The 13,385-nt window shown below is 33.5% G+C and overlaps 1 protein-coding gene across 1 annotated transcript in view; it reads left to right on the top strand.

The window, feature by feature from the left end:
• The first annotated feature begins 1,856 nt into the window (after positions 1-1,856).
• LOC111381286 (2-hydroxyisoflavanone dehydratase-like) overlaps positions 1,857-13,385 on the top strand; it is a 23,443-nt gene continuing 11,914 nt past the window's right edge. Inside the window, exon 1 of the mRNA XM_023005058.1 lies at positions 1,857-2,347. Within this exon, the coding sequence (XP_022860826.1) occupies positions 1,861-2,347 (487 nt within the window). The 5' untranslated portion in view covers positions 1,857-1,860. The remainder of the gene's footprint in view (positions 2,348-13,385) is intronic.

The following is a 13,385-nucleotide window of genomic DNA, read 5'->3' as shown; positions in this document are numbered from 1 at the left end:
CATTGCATGTAACCTCAATGCCAAGAAAAAATGGAGCACCGATGTCTTTGAGAGCAAACTTGTAATGAAGATCTGAAATAAACATAGAGATCAATTCAGAAAAGTTACTTGTAATCACTGTATCATTGACATAAATGAGCGAGGTGACCAAAGAATAGTTGGATGCATAAATATACAAAGAAGAACAAGATTTTGAGCTTGTGAATCCCAGTAAGGCAACATAGAAGTGAGCTTATTGAACCAAGCTTGGGTCGCTCGTTTAAGGCCATAAAAATTTTATTTTTTGTCCAACCCGTTGGGTGAAATAGTTTAAGTTATTAATATGGTTTGTCCATTAGTGCATTTGTTGTCCTTTCACACTTGAACAACCGATGTAAGATAGTATTTGTAAGTCTTGTGAAACACATATATTACGTGTCTAAACACCTCTATGTCTATTGTATGCACTTAACATGTTATAGGTGTGCATATATATTAAGTGTTTGATTTATATATGACATATTCAATTTAAAATCTTAATCAACATGCTACAATCAAAATTGATTATTTTGATAATTAGTTACAATTGTGCTTGGTGTACACTTTGTTTGACATTACAATTTACACTTTGACAGATGGCAAAGTGTCATTTGACGATTTTAAAAACAAAACGGTTTTGGAGCCATTAGTTAAATTTAAACAGTTAATTTTAAACATATATTTTCAGTAAATTCACAACTTTTATCAACTACACATTTCATCAACTTTTTCATAAAAAAATTAATTTAATTAGTAAATACTATGCTTAATTCCATATTTGATTAGGGCTGGACAAAACTCTCGAACCGAACCGATCGAGCTGAACCCGAACCCGAACCCGAACCCGAACCGAACCGAACCCAACGGTTCTTCTCAAGTTAAATACCCGAACGGGTATTTAAATCAAGAATCAACGAGTATGGTTCGGTTCTCGATTCTAAACCAAGACCCGAAGAACCGAATAAGAACCGAATCTCCATAATTTTTTTAATTAATTTATTTTAAATAAGTAAAATTATTTTATTTTTTCTAAATAAATTTGTTAACTCGTTAATTTAGTTCAAACCACGAAATATGATTTTCCTATTTCTAATTTTCAGTTCAAAATCAACTTAATCAAATTGACCTCAATTTTATCCAAATCTGTTATTCTACTGTAGTGTCGTTTCTACAAGAGAAAAATTGAACTAAAGTTCTACAACATCTCTCTTAATTATTTTAAGCTCGCTATCTTTCTCTTTTTGTGGTTTTAATGATCAAATTTATGAAGAATTCAGCAAAGAGAGATGTGAAACACATAAGATTGAACTACGTTATTTTATAAGAGCTAATATTGAACATATCATTAATTAAATTAACGTAATTTTGTATATATTAAAAAATTTAATTATAATACGGAACCGAATGAAACCGAAGCGAACCGAATGGAACCGAACCTGAACGGTTCTGTAATTAAATTTAGACCCGACGGTTTGACTTACTAAATACCAGAAAATTTCGGGTGGATTCGATTCTCGTTAGAACCAAACCTAGTCGGACCATGTCCAGCCCTATATTTGATAGAAAACTAAAATCTAATTTTTCATCAGAGTCAAAGTCAACAATTAATTTTAATCATATATTTAATTGGACTCATAATTTTTTAATCTCATGTTTATTAATTTTTTTATCAAAATCGAAAAAAAAAACAAAAAAAAACTAGTTTATAAACTCCACCAAACATAAGCTAAAATAGTAAAATACAGATGACATGGTAATTTCCTTATCCTGTCTAATTGTCTTTATAATCCCAACGCTTCTACTCCACTCCCCACTCTCTCCTCAGAATTATAATCATTCACCATGTCTTGTAAGCGCTCCTACTCCATGCAAATCTTGATAGCAGTCTTCATTTTTTGCTCACTCTCCATAGGATTTGCAGCGAACTCCATAGACATACTATACGAGATTGATCCTTTCATACATGTGTATAAAAACGGCACAATTCACAGATTAGAAGGAACTGAAAGAGTTCCAGCATCATTTGATCCAACAACTTGTGTCAGATCCAAAGATATTCAGATTTCGCCCAAATTCAATATATCAGCTAGGATTTACCTTCCTAAAAACACTGCCCACAAGCTCCCTCTACTTGTCTATTTCCACAACGGCGCTTTTTTCACGGAATCCACTTTCTCGCCGATATACCACAAGCATTTGAATTCACATGTTGCAAAAGCTAATGTTATTGCAATTTCAGTTGAATACAGATTGGCTCCTGAATACCCACTCCCAATTGCTTATGAAGATTCATGGCTTGCACTGAATTGGGTTGTTTCGCACTTTAAAGGTAATCAGGGCCAATCCTGTTATTTCCGGGGCCTGAGGCAAACTTTGTAAATTAGGCCTCCCAAAGTTAACGTAGATACAAAATTCAACGGTGTATTATGCAATCGATTGTTAACTTAAAATTAAACAATAAAACAACAAACAAAATACTGATTAAAATCCAAGCACGTTAAAACCCATTTAAAATGGCAAGAACTGTTCAACCCTTTCATCCTACTAGCAATTTTTTTTCTTGTCTGCACTCTTTGTCCAATTAAAATAAGCAATCAAGCATACAAAATAAGTAGAAACTCCTATAAGTTCCTCTTAAAAACTATAATTTTCATTAAGTCCAAAATGGCAAAACTTGGAAACCCAAAACTTACAGTTTTCCCCTTGTACCGCTAAAATAGATCAATTATTTATGCTTCTCCCCATTATCATCACAGCCTCTTGAATCTTGATTATGCACATATCCATTTAAAATTCGTAATGATGAAAATCAAAAACAACAAAAAGAAAAAAAGAAAAAGAAAAACAAGAACAGAAACAAGAAATGAATAATGACCTATTAAATAGCTAATATAACCACTACCCACCAGGATTATTTTTTCGAAACCAGTAATAGCTACAAAATTATGAAGCCATGACAAGAAGTACATGTTTACTTTGAAGAAGTCAACAAATTGTCATTCAATTCCAATTTTTTGAACTATATTCTCAGAATCTCAATAACTAGAAAAAATGAATAGTGTGATTTAAAACACAATTACAAAATACTCAACACAGAACAAAAACAAAAGGAGAGAGAGAGATATATATATAGAGAATAAGAGAAGAAAGGCACTCACCAGTCACTACACAATCTGAGATTTTGGGAAGTGTAGGCGGTGACTCCTCGCCCAGTGGTCCTCGCCTGTCGGCCGTAGCAAACTTCACTTTGCAGTTTTGCAGTTCACCGACCACTGTTCGCACAAATCCCAGCTGCTGTGGCTACTTCTGTTTGGAATGGAACTATGCAAATTGGAAGGGTCAATGGTTTGCCTTTTATGATTTGGAATTGGATTAGATAACTTGGATTTAGACCATTCGTTGGTTTGAGGCTAATTGAATATAATACATATGCATCCATTTGATTTGGGCTGAATATCGTTAAATAAAAAGAGGCCCATCACCAAACAAAAGGGCCAAAAATGTCGTTCTGAATTTCAGTTGTCTTCCCCGCCTCTTCCTCTTCAATTCTAGAACTCTCGATGCCCGGTGGCTACTGAACATTCACTGTCCTCCCTCCTAACCTGTAAATTCTGGCTCAGGAAAATGATTTCTCCTTCCAGTTTTTTCATTTAATTGCCAAAAAAAAGGGCGAAATGAGGCCCCCTTCCAGTTCTGGCCTGAGGCGCAGGCCTCATCCGCCTCGCCTCAGGACTGGCTTTGAAGGTAATTGGCATGAAATATGGCTTAATAATTATGCTAATTTTGGAAGAGTCTATTTAGGTGGAGATAGTGCCGGAGCCAATATTGTACACAACATGGCTATGCGGGTCGGGTTGGAAAGTCCAGAATACCCCATAAAACTTAGTGGGGTTTTCTGAATTGCCCATATTTCACAGGGAAGAACCCAATCGGGAATGAAAATGGTAACACTTATGTTGGAAGTATTGCTAAAAACGCTTGGCTTCACGCTTATTCGATCTGGTTATGGATTCGAAACTTTCGAAATTAGGGTACAAAAGGGTTTTAATTTTTGTTGGTGGGAAAGATTTTTTGAGAGACAGAGGTCTGTTTTACAAAGATGCACTTTCTAAGAGTGGATGGAGTGGTAATGCAAACGTTGTGGAGAACAAGGAGGAAGGCCATGTCTTTAATTTGGTACACCCCACGGCCGAAAGGCAATTTATATGCTCAAAACATTGGCCTCTTTTCTCGATCATACCAAATTTTGAAAACATAGTATCTACTATGTTATATGGAATAAACTTGAGTCCAATTTCCTTTTTAATATTTGAAATTGGATTTATCATACTTGTTTCTATTTTTGAATGTTTGATAGGCCATGTCGAATGGTAGTGTTTAAGCCACTTTTTGATGGTCACTATTTAGAAAAAAAAACAACATTGTGAATAGTAATTTTAAGAGAATGTGTAGTTCAAAAGTAAGTAATAACTTTAAGTTTACGTGCAAAATGTATTATTAAATGAATGTGTGGTTGAAATTAAGTATGTAGAAAAAAAAAGTTTTCAAATAATAATTGTCAAAACAAGAGCTAAGTTTGTAAATTATCGATTCATAATAGCCTCTATAACACAACCATCGTGTAAATGATTCACATGGGACAAGGTTGGGTTGGAACAAATTACTATAATGCCTGCCTCCAAGTGCACGAACGTCTAATAAGAATGATACCACGCCTAAACAAACTGCTAAGTGTAGTTGTTCATAGATTTCCTAACAAGCACACCATAGATCAGGTTAATACACTCCACTCAATTGATAACAACCAATAATCATGAACAAGGCTAATAATCTCGTATTAGTCTATGGCTATCAATAATATAGTGCAATAGTACTCTCGCGGTCAAATTGATACATAATAAGATCAATCTTTAAGATCACTATATGTCAATTGATTATCGAACTTAGATAATGGTAAGAATTTGTTCTTACCATTTGAGCTAGTCTTAATCTCACGAACGATAAATTTTGTTTGCAGTAGAAATGAAAATGGGTAAATTTGAATATGGGTTTTATTGCAAGTAACTTGAATCAAAGCCCACATATGTGCAGCCATAAGACGGCAGACTGGGTGTGTGAGCTGGGTTGTTGGGCTCCAGCCCAACATTCTATCGTTTTACAAGAATTAAATAATAACATGAATAATGATCGTTATACCTAGACCTAAATCATCTGCTGTGCAAACGAAAGACATAGAACAACATTAAACATAATAAAAAAAAGCCCTGCATTAAAACACACTACTTTGCATCGATGGAATACTTATTGAGATTTTCTAGAAAGAGTCGATGGGCTCTTCTAGTCTCCCCGGTCATTGAGGGTGGCGAACCGGACAAAGAGCCCTTTTTGTTGGTTGAGGAAGTTCCTCTTCCTATCCTCCAAATTGCGAACGCGGTCCCGAATAAATTTAATTGCTTTTCCTATGATCTCTAGATCGAGAGCATGCAAATGCTTCCATTTACAATAAAATTAAACAAAAGTTAATTAAAACATTTCGAAAAAAAATTAGTTAACATATAACATTTTAAAAAAAAATTATTGATGTTTCACAAAAAGAAACATAACTTTTATTAAAATTGTTAAGAGAATGAAAAGCAAAGGATAAAAAAAATAAAAGGATGAGAAATTTACAAAAATGGCTTAATGCTTCGCCAGAATAAGATTAGACCGTTATTTTAATTTTTCGACAACGAATTTTTGGAAACACAAACATTTAGGGGCTGTTCTCTTTGTATTTCGATTTTGTAGTTTTGAGTTTTGAATTCATTTTGGGTTTTGTGTTTTGAGTGCCTGTTTTAAAATTGTTAAAAATACATTTTTTTTGTCATTCTGCAAAACTATTTCTCAAAACACAAAATTGAAAAACACACACCAGTCACCACCACCACCACCATCAACCACTACCAAAATCAACATCACCACCATGAACCATCAACCAAAATTAACCACTACCAATGCCAAAATCCCACACATTACACCAGTTACCTATTCCCTAAACTATTGGTAAACTGGAAACCATTTAACTTATTTTAGTAGCATTAAAAGAAAATCACAGAATTTAATATTAACCTACAGAAAATCAAATCGCCAGATTTGTTCTTTGCAACTCTTTCTAAAGAAATTAAATCGTATATCACGTAACAAGACAAAGTTGTAACCTTATTTTTGACGCAGGAAGAGAGAGAAAGACAAAAAAACCTTGAGTATTCGGATTTCATTGTCGAGAAGGCGAGAGGCTCGAACAATGTCGTCAGGGGAGAAATGAATATCCCTGGTTGTAGTGTTGTGTTCATAGGAAAAGCTATAATTCGAATGGTGCAGGTAAGTCAGAGCCAGCATCGAGAAGGGAGGAGGAAGAGATAGTTGAAGGAAGAGAAAAAGGGAGACAGAAGAGACACGACTTGAATGGTTCTCTCTCTCATGTTTTCCGCGTTTTCAACCATTTTTGGATTTTGTACAAAAAAAGGCGCACTAACAACGGGAAGAGCAAACTGCTTTTAGCTCATATTCAAGCCCAAAAACCGATGCCTTACCACTTGGCTATACTCCATAGGCCTGTTTTGGACGGTAGAAAATTGGGAATGACTACCTCGCAATTCAAAAGTCTCTTTACAGTTGAAGAATGAGCGTGTTCTTGGGCCATCATAGAAACATAGATAGCGTCAACGACAGAACGAACAACAAAATTTTGACGTTTTATATTTTCTTTACAATTTTTTCTTTTGTTTTCGAAAATTCATTTTTTAAAACGGAAAAAAAACGTGTTTTTACTGTTTTCAAAAATCGAAAATAGAAAACGACTTGAAAACAGCAAAGAGAACAGGGCTTTAACTTGTTCCCCAATCCACCCCACTCACCTCCCTTGATATTTATTCATTTTTGCTTCTCTCTTATAAACCCCAAACTCTCCCAAATTATCTTCTTCACCTTGGGTACTTGACACATTTTTTCCTGGAAATTGTTGGATGTACATTCTTGAGTACATCTTCCATGACATTGCCCCTATATGGTATAATCTGGGGCAATGATGTGAAAGGATATAGTGAAAAATAAAAGGATATGATGGTGCCATAAAGAAGAATGTAAAACTTAATGTGAGGTAAGATGTAGATGTAACATGATTCTTTTTTCCTCTCACCAGCAGCCAATGGAGAGAGCGGTGCAAATTGACAATATTTGAAGGTTTAAGATGGATAAAATTTCAAGTTGGGATTTATTTTTCTAATTTTGGAAGTTCAGTAGTTAATATTATATTATTTGAATGTTGGAGACTTGTATTCAATTGTTGGTATTAGTGAGTACAAGTGGCAATTGTTTAACCATTTACCCATTTTTCGTATCACCAATACACGCAGCAAGGCAGAGAAAATGGGCAGAGAGGAAGAGAAAGAGGAAGGAAGGAAAGGAGAAAGAAAAAGAGATAAAGAAAGGAGGAAGAAAAATTGGGTGCCTACATCTTCTATTTATCTACCTTCTTCAAAAAGTGAAGGAATAATTTATGTTGAATTTCTACGGTTTTAACTTGTGGTTTAAATTCTTAGATTTAGGAGGATAAGAGTACAATTGGAGCTCAAGTTTTTTTATTCTTTAATTTTCAATTGCATTAAGGGTCCGTTTTATTGCAAAGGTAGAATTTGGGTGGAAAAAAAATGAATTCTTGGGAATTGAATTGATGGAAAATTGTTTTCTTGAGAATTGTAAATTATTGTGTTTGATTGGTATAACTTTCCACGTGAAAAATGTTTAAATTAAAGTGTTTTTTATGTCCATTTGACTTTATTTTACATGAAAATTGTCAATTAAAAGGATATGATTTATTAGTATTGAGAATGAAATTTGTTTTCGTTGCCAAAATCCAAAAAAAACAAAAAAAAACAAAAAATTCAAGAAAATAATCTATCTTTAGGTGTTCGTTTGGCTTTGTTTCATATGGAAATTGTCAATTAAAGGAAAATATTTTTTTATAATAATTCTTAGAATTTGTTTTCATTACTAACAAAAAAATATATATATTATCTACAGTAACTTGGAAAATCAATTCCCACCATGAAAACCTTGAAAAATCCTATGTGGCACAGCAACCAAGAATTCCATTTTCATGGGAAAAAAAAAAAGGTCATCAAACACCCATAAATTTGGAAAGTGAAATTCCTTTTCCATTTTCCATGGAAAATCCATCCTATCAAACATACCCTAAAGTTAGCAATACTATTTTTGGCAAACCCTAGATTTCTAATTGGATGCTTGAGTAAGAATATTTTGTGAAATGATTAAGTTGACGGAATTATTTACTTAAAGAATGAATTTATGGAACATGACGAGAATTAAATTGATTGTAGTGTTGGTTGCTAGTTTTCACTAGACTGAAAGGGATAATTACTTTTATGATTAGGATGAAAGTAAATTTAGATAAAGTACATATTTGTAAAGGTATTAGAAAGTAGAATTATCTTCAATTGATTAAAGAAAATTTGGAAAATTTACTCAAGTGTCGAGAATTTAGTTTAAGTATTATATCATTAGATATTAAATGTTTCTTGATTTGGTAATTGTTAAATTGGTTATCTTGTAACATATGTGGTGACGAAAAGATTGGAAAAGCTTACTGACAATCCTAGTTTGTAGCTTGTATTACGTGAATAGAAAAACTTATTTTTTAGAGATAAATATTTATGAAATTTATATTAAATCAGACAATTAATTAGTTCATATAGCTGGTATAACATGATGATTTCCAGAATAAAGTGAATTTTATAATCAATTCTTTTTAAGTTAAATTCAGTTTAGTTAAATCATTTCATTGGCATATTATACTAGTATTAAATATTTCGACGTATCTAAAGTTCTTTCTAAAACCACCAGAAAGTGCTCAAGTCATTTTATCCTAATCTACACTTATGTGAATGCGTTTCCACAGTGTATGACCCCATATAGTTAATTTACCCACTCTACACTCGTGTGAATGTGCTTCCACTAATTATTGTGATTTTACCCCCTCTGCATTATTGTGAATGCGTTTCTACTGTATTATTAGATTATAGCCTTTGAGCAGTTATACGCGCATATTACCAGAGTTTCAAGATCTCAAAACTTCAGAATTATAGAATTTAATACTTTGCCATGTATATCGGGTACCTCTTTGGTGTGATTTTTTAAGTATTATATAGCTTATTAGATTTCAGAATATGTAATCTAGTTTACGTAGTTTACAAAATAAAATTTTTTATGATTCCATTATGGTTTAGTCTTAAAAGTTTAGCACACAAACACTCTCTTCTTTGCAATCATCTGTTTAATTTTAATTTAATCATGCTAAGAATCAAGAATCACCTAAATAAAATTAATAAAACAAATTCATACCTGTAGAAGTGATTGTTGATATGTATAATAGTTGTAGTAGCAGTCAAGATTTTCCCCTCCTTACTCTTCACAAAGTATTAGCTATCAATGAGGTAAGCCAATAAAACATATGGAGAGGAGAGGGGACCTAGCCTTTATATATAGGAAATAATTTGAGCCGCCCCATTACGACTAGAATTCTAATTAGGCTTTTATTTTCGACCCACATACTTAAAATTACCACATCATATTAATTACAACCCGTAAGGTGTAAAAGACTCAATTGATCACTTAATAAATTTGGCCCAAACACAAATATCATTATGAACCATACATCTAACCCGTAAAATTTGCAATCGAATGTGAAACCCACATATGGAATTATTCCAACATTCTCCCATTTGGGCAAACATTTGATTGCTATAACAAAATTTTAACACTCGGGTTAAACTACATAGGTGACCACAAAAGTATGACTCCAATGATGTCACCTTGCGTAACATGATCCGTTCCAACAATAATATTAACACCGAACATGGAAGTCATTACACCAATTAAGCGATGTAAGATCATTCCATAGCTACAAATGTCAACATCCTTATCAACATGGATTCCCATCCTCCAACCAATGTGGTAGTATGTGGCATGAACTTAGTACCAAATGTTATAAAAAAAATTGTGCTAATTCATATCGGTCCTCACAATGCTTCTGATCAAAATGAAACCACATGTCTTCAAAAGAGACTCATCTTATGTCTTTACATGTCATATCACAATAATATTATAATAAAAAGATATAAATCAAATGCATGCTCAAAATAGTTCATGTTAGGGGAAAAAAAAGTTATTTTATTGTCAGAAGGGACTGTACTCGAAAACATATGGGTTGCCTACATACCCCGCAAAGGGATCAAGTCCATAACGTAGTTCTTTACATAAATAACTCCCACTAACCAAAAATATCAAATGTTTCCACAATACCCATATTAATAACATATATCTTAAAGACTTTTGGAGCAAGTCCCTTAGTCAAGGGATCTACAATCATTGCCTCTGTATTGATATACTCTATTTTCGTCTGCCCTTCTTTGACTCTGTCTCTAATAACCAAATATTTGATGTCAATATATTTTGATCCACCATAACTTTTATTATTCTTTGAAAAGAATATTGTTGCCTTGTTATCACAGTAGATGGTGATCGGTATTGAGATGGAATCAACAACTTTCAAGCCAGAGATGAAATTTCTTAATCAAACGACTTGGACTGTAGCCCCATAACATGCCACAAATTTAGTTTGCATAGTAGAAGATGCCACTAGAGTCTGTTTAGCGCTTTTCCAAGAAATGGCACCACCATCTAATGTAAAAATATAACCTGCGGTTGATTTCAAATCATCTTGACATCCAGCAAAATCAGAATCTGAATATCCTACCACCTCAAGATGATTTGTACGTTGGAATGTAAGCATATAACTTTCAGTTTTTTTCAAATATCTCATAACTTTCTTAACTGCTTTCCAATACTCTTGTCCTGAATTTGACTGAAACCTACTAAGGACACTGACTGCATAGGCTATACCCAGTCTGGTGCAAACTTGGGCATACATCAAGCTCATCACAGCACTAGTTTATGGAATCATCTTCATAGATTTTATTTCTAGCTTATTCCTTGGACAATGAGTTTTGTTAAACTTATCTCCTCTATGATGGATACATCACCAGGTGCACAGTTCTACATATTAAACATTTCTAGAACACGTCGTATATATGCTTTCTGAGAAAGTTCCAGCAAGCCACGGTTTTTTTATCACGATGTATTTCAATGCCAAGCACATACAAAGCTTCTTCAAGATCTTTTATCTCAAACTTAACAGACAACATTTTCTTTATTTCATGAAGTAACCCTAAGTTACTGCCAGCAAGCAAAATATCACCAACTTACAGGACAAGAAAGATAAAATTTCTCCCACTGATTTTGAGATAAAATGCATTAATCAATTGTATTTTCAACAAAACCAAGAGAAGTCACAACCTCGCGAATTTCAAATGCCGCTATCATGATACTTGCTTGAGGTCATATAAGGATTTGTTTAACTTACATACCAAGTTTTCCTTTCCTTTCATAACAAAACCTTCAAGTTGTCTCACGTAAACCTTTTCAGAAATATCTCTATTCCCTATGCGATCTTCTAACTTGTGGCTCAGAAACTGACCAAATTGTTGTTGGAGAAATTTGGAAGTTCCTCTAGGTTCCCCAGTTCTTCATTAACAACATCAACTGGTTGAGAACAAACTTTTTTCTGTATAACCTGAACTAGAATAACAACTTGATTTGGTTCAACAAAAGTTGTCTCAATGTGGAACTCTTACTATCACCAAAATCATTCTCCAGAAATTAAAGTGCTACGATTTGAACAGTAAAACTTATATCCTTTTGATCTGTCTAGGTACCCAATAAAGTAACTAGGAGTCGATTTCGGGTCTAATTTTCTTTTCAAATGGATTATAAATCCTAACATCAATTGGACATCCCCAAACCTTAAAATGAGCCAGACTTGGCTTATGTCTTATCAATAATTCAAAATGTGTATTTGCAATAGCTTTACTTAGAATTCTATTTATAACATACATGACAGTTTTCAAAGTTTACCCCATAGATACTCTGGCAAATTTGTTCTACTTATCATACTCATGATTATATCTTTCAGAGTTCGATTACAAATTTCAAAAGTGTCATTCTACTTAGGTATCCCTTGCATAGTGTATTCAGGCACTAATCTACACTCTTGTAAAAACTTGTGAAAATCACCCATGTTTTGACCAGACTCATCATATTTGTCATAGTATTCATCACCACCATCAGATCTTACAAATTTGATACTTTTTCCACATTGTTTCTTTACTTCCATTTTGAAAATCTTGAATTTCTGAAGTGCATGAAATTTATTATTAATCAAGTAAACATATTCATATCGTAAGAAGTCATCAATAAAGGTTATAAAGTATTTGTTCCCTCATATGGTGCAAGGCAAAGGTCCACTGATATCATTATGTATCAAGTCCAAAATACCATCGCTCCTAGTGGATCCTTTCCTCGTGGTCTTAGTTAATTTTTCTCTTATACAATCCACACAAGACTGTATTTTTCAAAACAAGATAAAAACCAGACTCTAAAGTTAATTTCACTACTCCTATGAATTCAACCGTCACTTGAAATTCATTTCCAATGTTGAAGCTTACTTCATTCTCACTCGGCCTCCATTTGCTTGTGAACCTCTGCAAGAAATTCGCAATATGAATACTAGCTCTCGAGTCTAACTACCAAGAATTCAAAGGCACGTCTACTAAAGAAAACTAAAAATAAACTAAGACCAAGGGGATACCTGGAGAACTCTTCTTCTCTTCCAACCAGGTCTTGAACTTAAAACAGTCTTTCTGCCAGTGACCCTTCTTTTTACAGAACTTGCATTGATCATTTTTCTCTACAACTCCTTTGAGACCACTAAAATTTTTATTCTGCTGACATCAGTGGGACTTATTACCCTTACGAAAATTATGTTTATGATTATGAGAAAGCCCCTTATTCTGCGATGGCTGAAAAGCTAATTGCACAGTTTCAACAGTTTCTTGGCCATACACTGCTATGAAGTCATTCAAATTCCATTTATCCTGCCGAGCATTATAAGCAATCTTAAGCTGATTAAACTTGCTAGGAAAGCTATTCAAAATATGATAGATTAGGAAAGGCTCCGCAATGGGAATTTCAAGAGCTTTTAGCTTAGATGATATATTTATCATTTTCATGACATGCTTCCTAACACCACTTGTGCCATCATATTTCACGCTCATCAATTTATCCATCAGATCCCCAGTTTCGACTTTATCAGACTCAATAAATTTTTCTCCTATGGCATCCATAAAATTTTTGAAATTTTCATTATCAGGGATGTCACCTAGAATGAAATCAGATATCGATCGCTTAATGAT

This window comes from Olea europaea, chromosome 3, assembly GCF_002742605.1.
Source record: "Olea europaea var. sylvestris chromosome 3, O_europaea_v1, whole genome shotgun sequence".
In the NCBI taxonomy this organism is placed as follows: Eukaryota; Viridiplantae; Streptophyta; class Magnoliopsida; order Lamiales; family Oleaceae; genus Olea; species Olea europaea.
Note: the sequence above shows the minus strand (reverse complement) of the source record. Positions and strands in the feature narration are given on the sequence as shown.